General features: G+C 44.6%; 1 protein-coding gene across 1 annotated transcript in view; it reads right to left on the bottom strand.

The window, feature by feature from the left end:
* CRIM1 (cysteine rich transmembrane BMP regulator 1) overlaps nucleotides 1-20,809 on the bottom strand; it is a 973,879-nt gene that overhangs the window by 437,651 nt on the left and 515,419 nt on the right. Inside the window, exon 5 of the mRNA XM_069769103.1 lies at nucleotides 15,679-15,800. Within this exon, the coding sequence (XP_069625204.1) occupies nucleotides 15,679-15,800 (122 nt within the window). The remainder of the gene's footprint in view (nucleotides 1-15,678; nucleotides 15,801-20,809) is intronic.

Raw genomic sequence — 20,809 nt, forward strand, 5'->3', positions numbered from 1 at the left:
TTTCTATTATACTTTTCCTCTAATTGTTCCACTCCTGGTTTTGGCTTACAAATACTGATGTAAAATACTGACCAAATACTGCTAGTGTGACGGCAGCCTAAGGGTGTAGGAGAGACACATATGAGGTCTGGGCCTAGGGATGGCTAAAAAGTCTCTTTGGTCCAAATGAAAAGACCAAAAATATTAAAGACCTGCAACAGTTGGGAGATATGTTGGAGATTTTGCATTGGGACCCATAAGTGACATCACTATGCAGCACATATAAGAATACATTTAGTGTCGGACAAACAGGTACAAGAAAATATAATGTTTCTCGTTATTTCATGAAACTAAATAAAAAAAAAACATAAAAGTAATTACAAAAGACAAAAATATAGTTCAGTAGACTATGGAGTAATCAGAACTGAACAGATATTGGAACATGAAGAATTAATACAAGGGCACAAAATGTAAAGCGCAGAACCCATCCAACCATGATCTGAGCCTGCTGTGGCAAACATCACATGGAATAAAAACGCGATAAATGGACGGGAGAAGGTAAACACTGTGAATGCAATTGTGCCGAGAATAAAGCAGATACAACTGCTGAATGCCAGCGCTGTGCGAGCTAATAAAGGCACACGTCTTCAATTAATTCTCCTTTTCAGCAGTGGGCCTGAGCCCGGATTTGACATTCATTTAAACCACTAATCCCACAAATGTCCCTGACCCTACACTACAGAAAACTAACCACAAAGCATTTTTCTCTTTATAGCTAAAGATAAAATAACTCATTTAAAAAAGGGCAAAAAATGTAGAACACCCCGGATACTGGAAAAGTCTTTGAAGCCCACTTGAACAAGAAAGAGGTTTTATTCACAATTAAAGGGATTACAAGGAGTTATAATTGCTGAATTCCTTGCTTCATCAATTAGAAGGAAAATCGCCCAAGACAAGATAAATAAAGTGAGAATCGCTTCCTACGAGCGCTGCCTGGACTTCGTTACTAGTAATATATACTCATCCAGTCATGTATGTTATTGGGATAAATGAACCACAAAATGCATCCAGTTAATATATAAACATTTCGCGCGCAGCCGGTTATTTTTGCATTACGTTCTGAACATTCTAATGGGTGATCATGATCAACAGCTGCCATTGAAAAACCGCAAATTCCAAGTTACTAGTTATTACAGTTTACGCCAATTGCCACAGGGAGAAGCTTAAGTGCCTAAATTAATGATGATGTGAGTAGCGGAAAAATAAAACCTATATTTATTTTCTACCTACAAAGAGATGAAGGTAATACACAATATGTGTCGAGATGTATTAACGTAGTGCAAGCTTTCGGCCACTGATGTGAGACAAAGAAGTGCGGATAATGGATTCATGCTTCCTGAAGAACACTAGAAAGCATCAATTGTGACATCTATTTAGGAATCTAATTATTTAGCGTACAGATAGAAGCAAGCCTATAATATATAGTGGACAATAAGCGTAGGCGCTCACTCTGCTATCAGTCATACGATGAGACCGATAGCTGCGGAGATGTCTCATGACATATGTAAAAGCAGAGGTGCGGGTATAAGTGATACATGTAAGTGCTGGAATTATGCAGGACTGATTCCTCCAATTATACACATATAATGCCATTGTATTAGTAACAGTAACAATCACATATTCATAGTCTATGTGCGTCACGTCCATGGTGCATGCGAAGCCTAAGACAGGTAAAAGGCTCCAGTACACCTCTACACTGGGATCCATAAAATCATAGGCTCCAATCCTTTGGAAATATTTAGAGAAATCCCAGAGGATAAGGCGAACTGAATACTGCTGGCACTAACATATTTTAATATTTTTTTTTTTTAAATGGCTTAGAATGGGTGAAAGAAAAAGGTGAGCAATACTCATCTCGCCGATCTCCGACACTTCCATTCTGCAGCAGCTCACGCCAGCATAGTTGCTACTGTTAGGTCAATTCTCAACACGCAAGAAACAGTGAATCACTGGCTAAGGCGTGTCCCCACGGAGGCTATTGATTGGCTAAGTGGTAAGCAAAGGGATTGGCAAAAATGAGCTAATTTATTCTAAAAAGAATCGAATTTCACCCAAATTTAAAAAAAAATTGTATTCTCCAAAATACAGATTTTTGGGGTCATTTGCTCAGTTCAAATTCATCAAAATGGCAGGCACCTGGGGCACTCATTTTGCCAGGCAAACGGTTAAAAAAAATTCTCAGCGTTCAACTGTTCCGCCGCCCCTGCAACCGGCCATCTGATCTTCCACGCCCCTTCTGTTCCCCTTCCCCCACCACGCGCGTTCTCTACAACCTCTTTACTTCAGGCCAATACTTCCAGCATGATTAGAGAATACACGCAATGGGGGAAAGGGAAAAGGAAAGGCGAGGATGACCAGAAGGCGGGCTGCGAGTACTGCAGGACAGAGGAGCGGTCAGGTTAGCAATATTTTTCTAGTTACATTCTACGTTTATTGTGCTATGGGGTGTGAAGGGCAATAATAAGGAACATTCAATTCACATCAAATAACTGACATGCAAAATGAATTTTTGAGTAAAGCAAAAACAACTGATTTAGAAACAGGGCAGACCTGCTCATCTAAACTAAGTGGCGACTAATTGTGTGTTCACATGGCACAAGGATACAGAGAGTGGTGAGGACCCATACATCATCAACAAGCCATGGGTCACAGGATTGGTGACGTGAGTATTGCTTCTTTTATGTTTTTACACCAACCTGAACTATCAATACCACACTTTTACCTGTCGAACAACACCTTCGGTGCACTCGTATTAGGTCTTGTAAAACCCCATCCATTAGGTTTTGAAAGGTAGCCAAATATCTGGACCAATGGAAACAAGCAGATGTAAAAACAAGAAGCATTTTGACATCTGGGAGGAAAGACTGGCATACAAAAGATAATAAATAAAGCCATTATATATAAGCAGAATACATTATGGAAAGTGTGACATGTCCTAAAACTAAAAATGTTATGATGCTTTTAAACACCGTAATGAAGGCTATAAAACAAATCTTAGAACATATACGGTATTAGTGGTTGTCCCATCCACCAGAACAGTGACGGCAAATATAAAATCTGTTGCTTAATTTTAAACAAAACATGGAGGAAAATAGAACTGGGACTATGAACGGAAAATGAAACGGATCATTGTGACACTAATGAAAACACATGGACTATATAATAATGTCTGGAATTTCCATTATGGTGCTGTGCACCTGTCCATCAAACCAACCAAGCACGATCGTGGGCAAGGCAGCAGAATGGGCGAGGCACAGAAAAGCTGCGCTTTCAGGCTTTGCATCAGCTATAAAGCTTGCCATTGTAAGGCTCCATTTCCCAGAGATTTGTTCTGCTGCCCAGACTAGAAAAAATGAGAGGTGGCTGTTCCCATAATAAAGTCAAACGGGCCAGCAGAGAGACGCAACATCCAGTAGGCTGCATGAAGCTGTCAGTGTGTCTACTGGTGCACGCAAAGCCCCTTTCTTCATGTCCTGAAATGACCCTCATCTGCTAAGATGTATGGTGGCAGACATATGCTCATGTGTTATCTATCCGCACCATCATTATTAGGTGCTGTATGTCTGCCCTCAACCAGTCTCTTATGGAGAATAACCAGTAATAATGCAAAACAACCCATAATGAACCACAAAGAACTGTTAATCTGAAATCAGATGTCCTACAAACGAAGCTTGTGGACCTAAAAGCCAATGACTGGACAATGACATTACTTATAAATCTTGATGGTAGCTTGAATACTAAAGGACGTTATTATTACCAAAAAATAGTATTGTTTTACGTTAACAAGTGATTAACATAAAAAAAAAGTTTCTGTCCACTGAGACGATAACTTCCACAATTTGTTTAAATAATCAAGCAATATTTGTGAATATTATTTGTCATATTTAAGGGGAAATAAATCAAGTTATTGTGTTGCATATATTTAAAGGGAACCTGTCACCCCGTTTTTTGAGATTGAGATATAAATACTGTTAAATAGGGCCAGCGCTGTGTGTTACTATAGTGTATGTAGTGTACCCCGATTCCCCACCTATGCTGAGAAATACATTACCAAAGTCGCCGTTTTCGCCTGTCAATCAGGCTGGTCAGGTTGGGTGGGTGTGGTGACATCGCTCTTTTCTTCCCCAGCTTTCCGTTGGTGGCGTAGTGGTGTGCGCATGTCCAGAGTTCCGAATCCCCTGCGCGCACGTGAAGCAAAAGCGCGCGTTCTACACTATTGCCCCTGTCATCGGTGGGGGCGGCCATCCTCCTGGGGCTGCGCGCGCGCAGATCGAGTGCTCTGCTGCACGGGCTTCAGGAAAATGGCCGCGGGATGCCGCGCGTGCGCATTAGGGATCGCGGCGGCCATTTTCCCAAAGCCGAGTTTGCATCTCGGCTTTGGGAAAATGGCCGCCGCGATCTCTAAAGCGCACGCGCGGCATCCCGCGGCCATTTTCCTGAAGCCCCGTGCAGCAGAGCACTCGATCTGCGCACGCGCGGCCCCAGGAAGATGGCCGCCCCCACCGATGACAGGGGCAATAGTGCAGAACGCGCGCTTTTGCTTCACGTGCGCGCAGGGGATTCGGAACTCTGGACATGCGCACACCACTACGCCACCAACGGAAAGCTGGGGAAGAAAAGAGCGATGTCACCACGCCCACCCGACCTGACCAGCCTGATTGACAGGCGAAAACGGCGACTTTGGTAATGTATTTCTCAGCATAGGTGGGGAATCAGGGTACACTACATACACTATAGTAACACACAGCGCAGGCCCTATTTAACAGTATTTATATCTCAATCTCAAAAAACGGGGGTGACAGGTTCCCTTTAAAAAAAAAGTCATTTTTGATCCATAAAGCAATTTTTACTAAACATAAAATGAGACATCTTGCAATTTTCACAGTGGCTAATGTGCCTTGTTTGGATTCCTCCTCCCTTCACTATGACCTGTGCACATGTTCATTAAACAGTACAAAAGATAAGATCATGGTCTGACCATTGTGCATAATGTACATGCGGATTTCATGAAACAATAGGACACTTTCTGAGGACAGCCTCCTTAAAGGGAATCTGTCACCCTCAAAATCGAAGGTGAGCTAAGCCCATCAGCATCAGGGGCTTATCTACAGCTTTCTGTAATGCTATTATACTCACCCAGGGCGGACCCGGTACAATGGGCGTCGCGGTCCGACTCGGTGCCTCCCATTTTCTTACAATGACGTCCTCTTCTTGTCTTCACGCTGCGGCTCTGGCGCAGGCATACTTTGTCTGTCCTGTTGAGGGCAGAGCAAAGTACTGCAGTGCACAGGCGCCAGGAAAGATCAGGGAGGCACAGCGCCTGCGAGCTGCAGTACTTTGCTCTGCCCTCAACAGGGAGATAAAGTACGCCTGCGCCGGACCGTGACGCCCATCGGACCAGAACGGGACCGCCCCTGGGTGAGTATAATCTAACCTCTTCTTCTCATCTTTTAGGATACATCGGGGGCTTATCTACAGCATTCCAGAATGCTGTAGATAAGCCCCTGATGCAGGTGGGCTTTGCTCACCTTCAAGTTTGGGGGTGACAGGTTCCCTTTAAAGATTTATATATTGCCAGAAAGATGGGATAATCAAATCAATCTAATTGCGGAGAACTTTTGTTTGTTTTGTGATAAGACTTGCAAGGTGCATGACCACCTGCATCACAAATCAAATGGTTTTGGAGGCAAACAATAACTTCAGTAGAAAGCACACCAATCTAACATTTATCACCTTTTTAGCTTAGGCTGAAATACCTTTTATTGAAGAACAAATATGATAATTTTGCTTATATAAACGTAATAAATACAGCACATGCCTGCACCAGACCTTAAAATATTTTTACTGTCTATATGTTGTCTTGTCTTCTCCAGAAATAGCAGCGGAAAATTAAATTCCACTTATGTTCTCTTAAGACAGCCCATTAAAAATGTAAAATCTATAGCAAATATACATACAGCTCTGGCAAAAATTAAGAGACCACCACATCAAAACCCTGTCATGGGCAGCCCAATCTCCAGACCTGAACCCCACTGAAAACCTATGGAATGTAATCAAGAGGATGATGGATAGTCACAAGCCATCAAAAATTTTGGCGCCAGAAGCAGTGTGAAAGACTGGTGGAAAGCATGCCAAGACGCATGAAAGCTGTGATTAAAAATCATGGTTATTCCACAAAATATTGATTTCTGAACTCTTCCTGAGTTAAAACATTAGTATTGTTGTTTCCAAATGATTATGAACTTGTTTTCTTTCCATTATTTGAGGTCTGAAAGCACTGTTTTTTTTTTAATTTTGACCATTTCTCCTTTAATTGACAAAACTAAGTTATTAACACTTCTATTTTTGAAAGCATTCTTTCTTTGCACCGTTTTTTCCACATTTGCCTAAAACATTTGCACAGTACTGTATATATTATCATACCACGTAGAGCACAAATCATTATGTTGGGGACTTCCATTGAGCTGGTAATCAGTTTAATTATAGAAACGATAATTCCAATTAACAAGGGCCATTGAAGATCTACATGTAACTCATTTAGAGAAATTCAGTTCTGCTTTGTCAAAAACTTCTGTTCGGATTCCATGAGAATATTTATTTACTGAGAAACTTTGGAATTACCGTAAGTAATTTACAATTGGAACGCGCACTGGTAAGTAGAGCAACTAATTACTACAGCATTTAAAGCCCATAATTACAATCAACATGCTATAAATACTGAGCAATTGTAATCAATGGTGATTTGATAAGGAGCTGATCACACATCTCACTCACTGGATTAAATCTGTCAACTTTATTGTGACAGGTTTTTTCTTGCGTACGGTAAATGACGGTCTACTTTAAAGTAAGATTAAAGTATGATTGACAGTGTTGGAGGAAGACTCCAATTTCTTAACATCTCTTTTGTTATCTGTAGTAACATAAAGCAAGCAAAACCTTTGCTGGATTTTTGTTTGCATATTAGCTGGATAGCCAATGACCCTTCTAGATAAACAGTTCGACAGCCGCGAGACCTGCAGCCACAGTGAGTCAAACATAGTATTAGAGTACACCAAAGATACTCTATTAGCACCTATACAATCCAAATTAAGGCTACTTTCACACTTCCGTCTTTTAGAATCAGTCACAATCCGTGAAAGTGTTGAAAAGACGGATCCTGTGCAGATTGTAAAAAACGGATGCACTGAATCCTGTTTTTGAGGGATGCAGCAGCTGCAGGAAAAATGGGTTAAATTAAAGGAATAGAAATCCTTCCAGGCATGCTCAGTGTAAAAAAAACAAATCTGTTGCTGGATTCCGTCATTTGACGGACGGCAACGGATCCTGCGCCCATAGTCTTCCATTCTAGCCAACAACGGACGCCGCAGGATCCGTCGCTGTACGTTTTTTTGAAGCAGACAAAAAACGTTACATTGAACGTTTTCAAGACGACGGTCCGACAAAACACAACGGATCCGTCGCACGACAGATGTGACGTGTGGCCATTCGTCGCGATCCGTCGCTAATACAAGTCTATGGGAAAAAAACGGATCCTGCGGGCACATTTGCAGGATCCGTTTTTTTCCCAAAACGACGCATTGCAATGGATCTGAAAAGACGGAAGTGTGAAAGTAGCCTAAACTGCTTGTTCTCACCCACAAAGCTCTCCGTGTGGCACCCCCCTACATCTCCTCCCCCATTTGTTTATCGGCCTACCCGCTCGTTACGCTCCGCAAGTGACTTTTGACCAACTCCTGCACTAATACATTCCTCCCACTCACGGCTCCAAGACTTCTCCCGAGTTGCACCAATCCTCTGGAATGCTCTACCACAAGAAATTAGTACTAAGCATAACTTGCACAGTAAACTAAAAGCACATCTGTTTAGGGCGGCCTATCACGTTCCCTAATCAAAGTCTTTTTTATATACAGCCCATTCATTACTTCTCTGAACATAATTCTCCATCAAACTCCAATGCACTAGTCTAACAATCTACTGATATTTGCCTAAGAACTGCCACCCAATGTAGAGTTTTTATCTAAATGGTGAAAAAAAAATCCAAAGTCGATACCCGTCTCCGTTTTTTGTGATCTCGGGTTGGGTGAGGGTTTATTTTTTTGCGTGCCAAGCTGACGTTTTTAATGATACCATTGTTAGGACTGGCGGAACACACCAAGAAAGGTGGTATAGATGCGTTCGCAGTCCGGGGTCCACCGTGCAGGTGAAAACCTGCTGCTAGTAAATACAGACTATATGGCGGTACACTAAAGTATATACACGTGGGTTCAACCTCACCCAGCGTGAAGGGAGCAATCCTGTTGCGTCACAGGATCGCGGTACCGCACCTAAAGCGCGAGCGAGTAGTCAGCGTACTTAACCCCAACTGGGATTGAAGTCCGATTAGACCCTCGCTGGCACTACACCACAACTGGGTGTGTAAGGAAACTAAGAATAAATATATAAATGCACAGGAGTGCGAGCAATGCCGCACTGACGGACGCCACCAACCACACTGGCTTGGGTATGGAAAGCGCAAGGCAAGCGCACGGCGCCGTACAGGCGGACACAGCAAGAGGACGCTGTAATGTGTGTATCATGCAGATGATTAGTCGGGCGCTAGATAGCTACCAACATCCGCGAGCAGACAACAACTCTAGGGAGGGATATTTAGGAGCTTTCATCCATCGACATACATTCATCTACACACACACATATAACATTATGAGACAATACTAGCGCATGGCCGTGCGGTCATGCGCAGTTTATATAGTTGCAGCACAGGAAGTGGCTACAGCACTTTTGCCCTTCCAAGACCTGCCAAGAGGACCAATGGAATGTGCTGCAGAGCCTGAGCACATGACCCTCGATCTCCAACGGGAGATCTTACCCTGGGCATGCTCAGTACGTGCAGACAAGGACTTAGTCCCAGAGAAGTCCGCTCGCTGCTGACCAGCACTGACTTTAATGGCAGAGACTGGAGAAGCAGCAGCAACTCTTCGCACAGAGTCAGACTGAGCGAGACGCTGGGATCGACGTCCCTCCTGAGCAGACTCCACTGCGGCTGGAGGAGAATGGGAGACCGCAGCGGAGACAGATCGAGATTCCCCCTGTGCAGCAGAGGAAACTCGACTCCTAACATTACCCCCCCTCCTAGGGCCCCCCCTCCTTGGGCCTCGCTACGTTCGAAGGCAGCAATGAGCTGCGGAGCCCGAATGTGCTCAACAGGCTCCCAGGACCTGTCCTCGGGGCCATAACCCTTCCAGTTCACCAAATAAAATTTTTTACCACGCACCATCTTGCACCCCAAAATAGCGTTCACCTCATAATCGTCCGTAGACGAACCCGATGTCCCAGCAGATGACTCGGAAAACTGGGACATATACATGGGTTTCAAGAGGGACACATGAAAGGTGTCGGTGATACCCAGGCGTGGCGGAAGGGCCAAACGATAGACCACAGGATTAACCTGCTCGAGGACCTTGAATGGGCCCAAGTAGCGAGGAGCAAAGGTCGGAGCGGGGCGCCGATGAGCATCAGCGGAGGACCTCATTCTCTCCTTAGAGGCCCGAATGGCATCCTGAGTGTGGTCCCAAATATCCCGTGCCTCCACAGCCCAGTCTGCCACCCTGGAGTCGGCGGAAGACACGGGCATAGGCACAGGTACCCGTGGATGCTGACCATAGTTGAGGAGGAATGGGGTTTGTCCAGTGGAGTCGGCTACGGCGTTGTTCAGTGCAAACTCTGCCCATGATAGCAAGGATGCCCAGTCATCCTGCCTGGCTGAAACAAAATGTCGCAGGTATGTGACCAAGGTCTGGTTGGCCCTCTCTACCAACCCATTCGTCTCGGGATGATAAGCGGAAGAGGGATTCAACTCAATACTGAGAAGACGACAGAGCTCTCTCCAGAACCGAGACGCAAACTGGGGACCCCGGTCACTGACAATTTTGTCTGGCATACCATGCAGGCGGAAGATATGTCTAATGAACAACGCTGCCAAGGCCCGTGCAGAAGGTAACCGCGGCAGCGGCACCAAATGCACCATTTTTGAGAAATGATCGGTGATGACCCAAATGATGGTACAGCCGCGAGACTTGGGCAAACCCACAACAAAGTCCATCCCGACCATCTCCCAGGGCCTATCTGCCATCGGCAAGGGATAGAGCAAACCAGCTGGCCTTTGACGTGGAGATTTATTTTTGGCGCAGGAGACAGACGCCAGAACATAATCCCTGACATCCCGGACCATATGCGGCCACCAGTACGTCCTCGCCAGTAGCTCAGATGTCCTCTTTGTCCCAAAGTGTCCACCCACCCTGGACGAATGAGCCCAAGAGAGAATCTCCGGTCGCAAATTAATGGGCACAAAAGTCTTGCCCGGAGGCACAGACTCTAGCGAAACCGGCGCCACGGTTCTCAGGCTCTCGGAAGGGACAATAAGCCGAGGCTCCTCTTCCTCCTCCTCAGTTGACATAAGGGAGCGAGAGAGAGCGTCAGCACGGATATTCTTCTCCCCGGCGAGATAATGAAGGGAAAAGTGGAACCGGGAGAAGAACAGGGACCATCTGGCCTGGCGAGAATTTAGCCGCTGAGCTGTCTGCAAATAGACCAAATTTTTGTGGTCCGTGTAAACTTGGAAGGGAAACCGCGCACCTTCCAGAAGGTGTCTCCACTCCGAAAAGGCCAACTTCATTGCTAGCAACTCCCTGTCCCCGATGGAGTAGTTCCTCTCCGCTGGCGTGAAGGTCTTGGAGAAGAAGAAGCATGGATGCTTCCGACCTTGAGCATCCTTTTGGTAGAGGACTGCTCCAGCACCAACGGACGAGGCATCCACCTCCAGTAGGAATGGCTTATCCACATCGGGACGATGTAAGATGGGAGCGCTAGCAAAGTGGGACTTAATAGAAGTGAAGGCCTTGGAGACCTCTTCCGACCACAATTTGGGATTCGCTCCCTTCTTGGTGAGGGCTACCAAGGGAGCTACCAGAGTTGAGAAGTGGGGAATGAACTGGCGGTAATAGTTTATGAACCCCATAAAGCGCTGCACCGCTTTAAGAGAATGGGGCTCTTGCCAGTCCATCACAGCCTGTAGTTTGGCAGGATCCATAGCCAATCCCTGGGCGGAGATGATATAGCCCAGGAAAGGTAAGGACTCCTGCTCAAACACACACTTCTCCAACTTTGCGTAAAGAGAGTTTGCCCGTAGGAGGTCGAAGACTCTGCCAACATCCCTCCGGTGGGAGTCAATATCTGGAGAAAAGATGAGAATATCATCCAGATAGACTACAACCGAGGTGGAAAGCATATCCCGGAAGATGTTGTTGACAAAGTCTTGGAAAACGGCAGGTGCATTACAGAGCCCGAAGGGCATCACCAGATACTCATAGTGCCCATCTCTGGTGTTAAATGCCGTTTTCCACTCGTCCCCCTCACGGATGCGAATCAGGTTATAAGCACCCCTTAGATCTAGTTTAGTAAACACTCTAGCTCCCCGAAGCCTATCGAAAAGCTCAGCTATCAACGGCAAAGGGTACTTGTTCTTAACTGTGATAGCATTAATACCCCTGTAGTCTATGCATGGACGTAGTTCTCCATTCTTCTTCTGCACGAAAAAGAACCCTGCCCCAGCAGGTGACACTGACTTCCTGATGAACCCTCTTGCCAGATTCTCTTGTATGTACTGAGACATTGCCTCCGTTTCCGGGAGAGATAATGGATAGACTCGACCCCGGGGAGGCTCAGCACCAGCCAAGAGATCAATAGGACAGTCATAGGGGCGATGGGGCGGAAGGGTCTCCGCTGCCTTTTTGGAGAACACGTCTGCATAAGACCAATATTGCTTGGGGAGAGAGGAGAGATCTGCGGGTAGTAGTAACCTGAACGCACTCTCGATGACACCTGTTCCCATAAGATTCACCCCATCCCAGAATTCTGCCTGAGGACCACTCGATGTGAGGAGAGTGGTACCGTAACCAAGGTATCCCCAAGAGAACCTCATCAATTCCCTCAGGAATGACGAGTAGAGATATAATCTCCTGATGAGATGGTGACATGGACAGAGTAAAAGGGATAGTTTGATGTGTAATCTGTGTGGGCAGTGTCGACCCATTCACCACTCGTACCGTTACTGGTTGAGATAGCATGACCAGAGGAATTGCGTGACGTTGGGCAAAGGCTGAAGACATAAAATTGCCCTCCGCCCCAGAATCCACGCAGAGTTCCACCGAGTGAGAGGATGAGCCCAATGTTATTGTCTCCTTAAAGGACAATTTGGAGGCAAACGTCGCCGTGTCTAGTGCACCTCCACCAACTACCACTAGACGCTGACGTTTCCTCGACCGCTGGAGACATCTGGAGGCAAGATGTCCAGACTGTTGGCAAAGATGACAAATTTGGAGTGCACGAGCGGTCCGGGACTTAGATCCTGCTCGAGACTCTACCACAGGCTCATGGGGCTCAGGAGCCTGGTCTGGAGATTCCAAAGGTTTGGCGAAGGTGGGAGCCAGCCGAAACCTCTGCCTACACTGGGCTCGCTCTAACCTCCGCTCGTGAAAACGGAGATCAATACGAGTGGATAGAGAAATTAATTCCTCCAATGTGGCGGGAATCTCCCTAGTGGCCAGGGCGTCCTTAACGTGGTCAGCCAGCCCCCTCCAAAATATTGGAATGAGGGCTTTATCCGACCACTCCAGCTCAGATGCTAAGGTGCGGAAGCGGACGGCAAAATGACTGACCAAGGACGAGCCCTGAGTCAATGCCAACAATTGAAGCGCCGTATCATGGGTGACACGAGGTCCCAAAAAGACCTGCTTCAGAGTGCTCAGAAACAACGGAGCACTCTGCACCACATGATCGCCACACTCCCACAGCGGCGTAGCCCACTGCAACGCTCTGTTCGACAGAAGAGACACTATAAATCCCACCTTAGCCCGCTCTGTAGGGAAACGAGAGGCCAGAAGCTCGAGATGGATAGAGCACTGACTCACGAAACCCCTACAAGACTTACTGTCACCAGAGAATTTCTCTGGAAGCGGGAGGCGAGTTAGAGTCGGGACAGGAGCGGCAGTGGACAAGGTGGCTGCAGCAACACTAGCAGCCTGAACAGCGACAGCAGTGACATCCACAGCTGAAGTTGAACGCTCAAGAGCCGCCAACCTTCCCTCCAGCTGCTGGATGTACCGCTGTGAACGCTGATCGTCCATCATTTACTAGCCAGACCCTGGCGCTAGTATTCTGTTAGGACTGGCAAACGCACCAAGAAAGGTGGTATAGATGCGTTCGCAGTCCGGGGTCCACCGTGCAGGTGAAAACCTGCTGCTAGTAAATACAGACTATATGGCGGTACACTAAAGTATATACACGTAGGTTCAACCTCACCCAGCGTGAAGGGAGCAATCCTGTTGCGTCACAGGATCGCGGTACCGCACCTAAAGCGCGAGCGAGTAGTCAGCGTACTTAACCCCAACTGGGATTGAAGTCCGATTAGACCCTCGCTGGCACTACACCACAACTGGGTGTGTAAGGAAACTAAGAATAAATATATAAATGCACAGGAGTGCGAGCAATGCCGCACTGACGGACGCCACCAACCACACTGGCTTGGGTATGGAAAGCGCAAGGCAAGCGCACGGTGCCGTACAGGCGGACACAGCAAGAGGACACTGTAATGTGTGTATCGTGCAGATGATTAGTCGGGCGCTAGATAGCTACCAACATCCGCGAGCAGACAACAACTCTAGGGAGGGATATTTAGGAGCTTTCATCCATCGACATACATTCATCTACACACACACATATAACATTATGAGACAATACTAGCGCATGGCCGTGCGGTCATGCGCAGTTTATATAGTTGCAGCACAGGAAGTGGCTACAGCACTTTTGCCCTTCCAAGACCTGCCAAGAGGACCAATGGAATGTGCTGCAGAGCCTGAGCACATGACCCTCGATCTCCAACGGGAGATCTTACCCTGGGCATGCTCAGTACGTGCAGACAAGGACTTAGTCCCAGAGAAGTCCGCTCGCTGCTGACCAGCACTGACTTTAATGGCAGAGACTGGAGAAGCAGCAGCAACTCTTCGCACAGAGTCAGACTGAGCGAGACGCTGGGATCGACGTCCCTGCTGAGCAGACTCCACTGCGGCTGGAGGAGAATGGGAGACCGCAGCGGAGACGGATCGAGATTCCCCCTGTGCAGCAGAGGAAACTCGACTCCTAACAACCATTTTGGTGTGGATACGATCTTTTGATCGCCCATTTTGCACTTTAATGCAATGTCGCGGCGACCAAAAAAAATGTAGTTTTGGATTTATTACTTTTTTTTTCTTGCTATGTTGTTTAGTGATCAGGTTAATCCTTTTTTTACTTTTAGATCGGGCAATTCTGAACGTGGTGATACCAAATCTGTGTAGGTTTGATTTGTTTTTAATTGTTTTATTTTGTATGAGACGAAAGGGGGATGATTTGAACTTTTACATTTTTAAAAACTTTTTTTTTTACTTTTGGCATGCTTCAATAGTCTCCATAGCAGACTAGAAGCTGCCACAACCCGATCGGCTCTGCAACATAGAGGCGATGTTCAGATTACCTCTATACAGCAGAATTGCTGACTATGAGGGTCTTAAGAGCCTTCAAGTCTTCTGTGCTTCATTCTGTCTAGCGGAATATGAATGTTTAGAAAGTACTGTAAGTGTTCTCTATTTTCCACATGCACCTTTATACCTATGTAAAAGTAAACCAATTTTATGTTCTTATCATTACCCAAGCAGGAACAGAATAAAGTCCATATCCTTGGATTGGGTTGACCCATTGCTACTTGGGCAGAAAAAAACACAGTCAATTTTCTAGCTACGCTATACAAGTAGCAGATTTCGGTTCTTGTAATGGGTTCCATGCCTACCGTGTGTTCTCTATAAGCGCTCCCCGATGAGCTCACGTTGAGCATCACATTGGGCCAGGACCCTTCCCGGCATGTGTGATTTGGACTGGCAGCTATTTGCAGCGCCTTGTCACTAAAGTAATATGATTTATCCAAATGTAAGGCTCTGATCTGCTTCGCGATAAGCCCCTCTGCAGGAACACAGCTTCCTTATTTGTTCAGCTACATTTGGAAAATATCAGCATCGCCATCCACGTCCTATCAAATAAAGCTACCTTCGGCTGATCTCTTTTGATGGGATTTATCTCCTTTGGACTTCATCCACGTCAGAAATCTTTACATGCATGAAAGTTAGTTGCCGCTTTTGATCCCATTTGGGTAATGGGAAGAGATAAGACAGCTTTCGCTGCTTGACCAAAGGAGCGAAGAAAAATAAAAGTGTTCTCAACAATGAATTCTACACAGAGCGTGATGAAATCAGATAAATGAACGGCCGCACACCCACAAATCATTAAATCACCTTTGATGCATCTCTTAGTTTTTTTGGCTTTCTTGTCATTGATGTGCTGCCTGAATGCAAACTGTAATCTTCACTTAAACTGTTAATTAAAGAGATCCAGTCAACTTGTAACCCTTATGAAAGGTCACAGAACTGAAGAGAAGTGTCCTTTCCGTAACCTCTAATTTGGTTACACAGACTTTCCAAACTTTTATGCTGACGCAAAGAAGTGACTTCCCTCCAGCCCTTCCACCCATCGTCTATCGAGAGGAAATCCGCTTACCGTTAACGCACTCGAAGATGTCACAGCACTTCCCAGGTGTTCCACTGCCTCGTGAGACTATCCGAGGGATTGACCCTGCTTCACACACGGGGAAGCTGCAGTTCCCGGAGAGACATTCACATCTGTAGATAAGCAAGAGGTGGAGAAAGTGTCAACGCTACAGTTCACTTTGTTCCGCGCAAAAATAATTAAGTATCAATTAAAGACATAGGGGAACCCCCGCGTACATTAGGCATTGCCAGCAGATGTCAAGACAGTCTATTACTGGTACAAGTTCTGCATTATCAGTCTGTGCACAGAATCACTAGACTACGACATGCCAAAATCAATAGGTTTATTCACTTTCCTTACCGAGGAGAAATGAATAAAGCCATGCTCCTTTTTACAATCCAATCTGCCAATGGTCTTATTAGCAATAATTATGGCATTTCCCTGATGGAAGAAAGCACGAGAGTACTGTCATTTATGGAGCGCTTTCTGGCTGCTGCTGACAATTCTCACAAAGACTCAAATACATGACCCCTAAATGAGCATTTATCACGTCCAAGTATATGACACATGGGCAAGAACGAAGGTTGTTACTCCTCCCTGAAGGGTGGGAGAATCTGGGGATAGTCATCTTTGATTTGTGTAAGGCCACGTTCCCATGATGAGCCTTTAGTGAGTTTTGGATATTGTAGATCATCTGCAGCATAACTGCACCCATTAATTAAGATAGGGATCTTTTTTGAAAATACACAGAGTAAAAAACTCACCAAACCTCATAGTGGGAATATAGCTTAAGGCTAAATTCCTACGATGAGTATTTGAGGACTTTTCTGCATCTATTATGTCAATTAAGTTACTTGTGTTTTTCTATTGCATTTGTTAGTGTGCTTTTCACTTTGATTTTTGTTGCTGCAATTTGTCCCCTTTTATGTCATGCTTTAACTCATAAATTAACAATCCATGCAATGACGCTTAGTTGCATAAGCAATTCCTAACATCAAAAAATAAGAAAATGCAAGCCACTAAAATCATGATGTATTTTTATTATTATATACACGTGGTCAAAAATGTTGGTACCCCTCGTTTAATGACAGAAAAGCCCACCATGGTCACAGAAATAACTTGAATCTGACAAAAGTAATAAAAAAAGATCTATGAAAATGAACAAATGAAAGTCAGACATTGGATTTCAACCTTGCTTCCACAGAATTAAAAAAAAATAAAACTCATGAAATAGGTCTGGACAGAAATGATGGTTTTCCTGAAAATAATGTGACAAAAGGGACATGATAAATCAAGGTGTGTCCACTAACTGGCGTCACAGATGTCTACAATCTTGGAATCAGTGAGTGGACCTGTATACAGGACTACAGATACTCACTGTGCTGTTTGGTGACATGGTGTGTATCACACTCAACATGGACCATAGGAAGCGAAGGAAAGAGTTGTCTCAGGAGATTAGAAAGAAAATTAGAGACAAACATGTTAAAGGTAAAACTTATAAGACCATCTCCAAGCAGCTTGATGTTCCTGTGACTACAGTTGCACAAATTATTCAGAAAGTTAAGATCCATGGGACTGTAGCCAACCTCCCTGGATGTGGCCGCAGGAGAAAAACTGATGACAAATTGTGAAGAGCGAGTATACTCGTTGATCGGGTGATCTCCGAGAATTTGTTAGTGCTCGAAGATTTAGTTTTCGTCGCCTCAGCTGCATGATTTACGGCACTCAGGTGTGCTCGGGAAAACCTAGGCAAGGAGTATACTTGCTCATCACTAATGACAAATCAAAGAGACGGATAATACGAATGGTAACAAAAGAGCCCAGAAAAACTTCTAAACAGATTAAAGGTGAACTTCAGGCTCAAGGAACATCAGTGTCAGATCGCACAATCTGTAATTCTATGAGCCAAAGTGGACATCATGGGAGACGACCAAAGAGGACAACATTGTTGAAAAAAAAAGTCATAAAAAAGACAGACTGGAATTTGCCAAACTACATGTTGACAAGCCACAAAGCTTCTGGGAGAATTTCCCATGGACAGATGAGACAAAAATGGAACTTTTTGACAAGGCACATCAGCTCTATGTTCACAGACGGAAAAATGAAGCACATCAAGAAAAGAACACTGTCCCTACTGTGAAACATGGAGAAGGCTCTGTTATGTTCTGGGGCTGCTTTGCTGCATCTGGCACAGGGTGTCTAGAATCTGTGCAGGGTACAATGAAATCTCAAGACTATCAAGGGATTCTAGAGAGAAATGTGCTGCCCAGTGTCAGAAAGCTTGGTCTTAGTCGCAGGTCATGGGTCTTGCAACATGATAATGACCGAAAATACACAACTAAAAACACCTAAGAATGGCTAAGAGGAAAACATTGGACTATTCTGAGGTGGCCTTCTATGAGCACTGACCTAAATCCTATTGAGCATCTTTGGAAAGAGCTGAAACATGTCGTCTGGAAAAGGCAACCTTCAAACACGAGACAACTGGAGCAGTTTGCTCTTGAGGAGTGGGCCAAAATACCTGTCGAGAGGTGCAGAAGTCTCAATGACAGTTACAGGAATCGTTTGATTGCAGTGACTGCCTCAAAAGGTTGTACAACAAAATAGTACATTGAGGGTACCATCATTTCTGTCCAGGCCTATTTCATGAGGTTTTTTTTTTAATTCTGTGGAAGCATGGTTGAAAAACAATGTCTGACTTTCATTTGTTCATTTTCATAGATCTTTTATTTATTATTACTTTTGTCAGATTCAAGTTATTTTTGTGACCATTGTGGGATTTTCTGTAATTAAACGAGGGGTACCAACAATTTTGACCACATGTGTATATACAGGGTGGAGCGCGGTAATTTGCTTTTTTGCACTGCATGCTGTGGCGGCACTGTCGGTCGAAGAGAGGGGAGAGTGGGTGTGGCTTACAGTGGCTGATGGGAGATTTGTATTCCTCTGCCTTTCAGTTGCCATCATGCAGTGGACACGTGAGGAGAGGTCATTTTGTGTTGAAGCGTATTTTTCAAATGCCCACTCGATCATTGCAGTGCAGCGTGCTTTTCGTTTACAATTCGCTGTTCCTCCACGCGGACGTGTTCCTGGACGGCAATCAATTGTAAATTGGGTGAATGCATTCGGAACAGCAGTGGGTGTGTAAACAAACAAAATATGCGTTACTGGAGTGAAACAAACCCCAGAGAAGTTCACGAGAGACCTCTGCATTCGGACCGCGTCACTGTGTGGTGCGCCATATCACGAGTAGGCATCATTGGTCCTTACTTTTTTCAGGATAATGGTCGTGCCATAACTGTGAACTCCGAACGGTACTTGTCTATGATACAGGATTATTTTCAGCCGGCTCTTGAGGCAATGGAACTAGAGGATACATGGTTCCAACAGGATGGTGCCACTGCACACACAGCGAGGGTTACCATGAATTGTTTGAGGCAAATGTTTCCTGGACGGCTTATCTCTTTGAGGGGAGATGTGAACTGGCCAGCACGCTCACCAGATTTAGCCCCATGCGATTTTTTCCTTTGGGGTTACCTGAAGTCTAAGGTGTATATCAACCGTCCCAACACCTTGGAAGACCTAAGGAACAATATTGAAGCTGAAATTGGCAGAATACCAGTGGACATGCTTGTTAGAGTTCATGAAAACTTCAGAAAACGTATGCAGCAGTGTGTGGATAGCGAAGGTCGACATTTGCCAGATACACTATTTAAAACCATGTAATTTAAAAATTCCATTACTGTTCAGTATAATTAAAATCTAAAATAAATTTTTCTAATGATCATAATTTTTTTATTTCATTTCCAAATCAGCAAATTACCGCGCTCCACCCTGTATATACACAGACAGTATTTAAAAACATATAGAAAGAATGATAAAAAAAACAGGTAAAAATGAATAAAAGGCGGGGGACACCTATAAAGTAGGAATTGATCCATAATAGGAATCTTGCTATCATGTAAGTATAAAGGAGGACAAATCTATCACAAGTAAAATACAAATTAATAAATTATCTAGGAAGTAAGTCATTTGATAATAGTTAATCTAAGTACACCTCCTATATAGAGAATTTATAAAAATAAATATCTGAGTATAGATAAGATACATAAAATACCGGTTACCCACAACTCCCAGACTGCAACAAGTATGCAGAAGAGTCCCACTGCACACGACGTGCGTTTCGCAAGGAATGCTTCGCCCAGGGGTTACGTTTCCAGTAAAGCTGTTTTGTTGCTGATACTTCTTAATATTTGGCTTTGCCAAAACTTGCTACAGTCATGTGCAGATTACATACATTCCTATTTGCAGATTTTCTGCATGTGATGTAATTCTATTGGGACAATTTGCACATGAAAATCAGCTTACTCAAAAGAGAAATTGACTAGTTGGGGGTACACACACTGGAGATTAGGTTACATCGTGTGCGCAAAAACCCACAGTGGGCATGTATAAATCCCATCCACTTATCCACTTAACTGTAACTGTTAGAAGTTGCATTTTTTTGCACAGTGACAATTATCAGAGTGAAAAACTCTCCAAAAACTCATTGCGGTAATTAATCTTAAAGGAAATGTATCAGCAAAAAATGAATTATTGTTTAACCCCTTAATGACCACCGATACATCTTTCAACTGACCTGAGATATAAGAGAATAGCCTCCCCATACAGGTGACAATCCAGCAGCTGTCCACTGTACACTATAGCTGACAACTTGCTGCATCAGCCACGATCAGTGTTTGCACTGTCCAACTCTGTTTAACCCCTTAGATGCTGCTGTCAATAGTGACTACATCATATAAATGGTTAACAAAGTGTGGGGGCTTCCTCTTTATCCCAATTGGTGCCCTCAGATCATGATTTTGTGGTCCTGATGTTTGCCATGGGAGTTCACTACTAAATAGCGGCCTTAGAGTCTGATGGCTATAGTAACCTGTTCAGAAATTAGCGGCACTTAGATGGTAAAAATACACATTTTCATTTCTGTCATGCCACTTTGCATTAATTCCAGAAAATCACCTGAAGTGTTCAAAAACAACCTGACAGCAGGTCAGGGGGTGCTGTTTTTAAAATGTTATAACTTTTCTAGGTTTCCCAATATATGGGACGCCTAAAGACACTTCAAACATGGATAGGTCCC

Source organism: Ranitomeya imitator, chromosome 5, assembly GCF_032444005.1.
Source record: "Ranitomeya imitator isolate aRanImi1 chromosome 5, aRanImi1.pri, whole genome shotgun sequence".
Taxonomy (NCBI): Eukaryota; Metazoa; Chordata; class Amphibia; order Anura; family Dendrobatidae; genus Ranitomeya; species Ranitomeya imitator.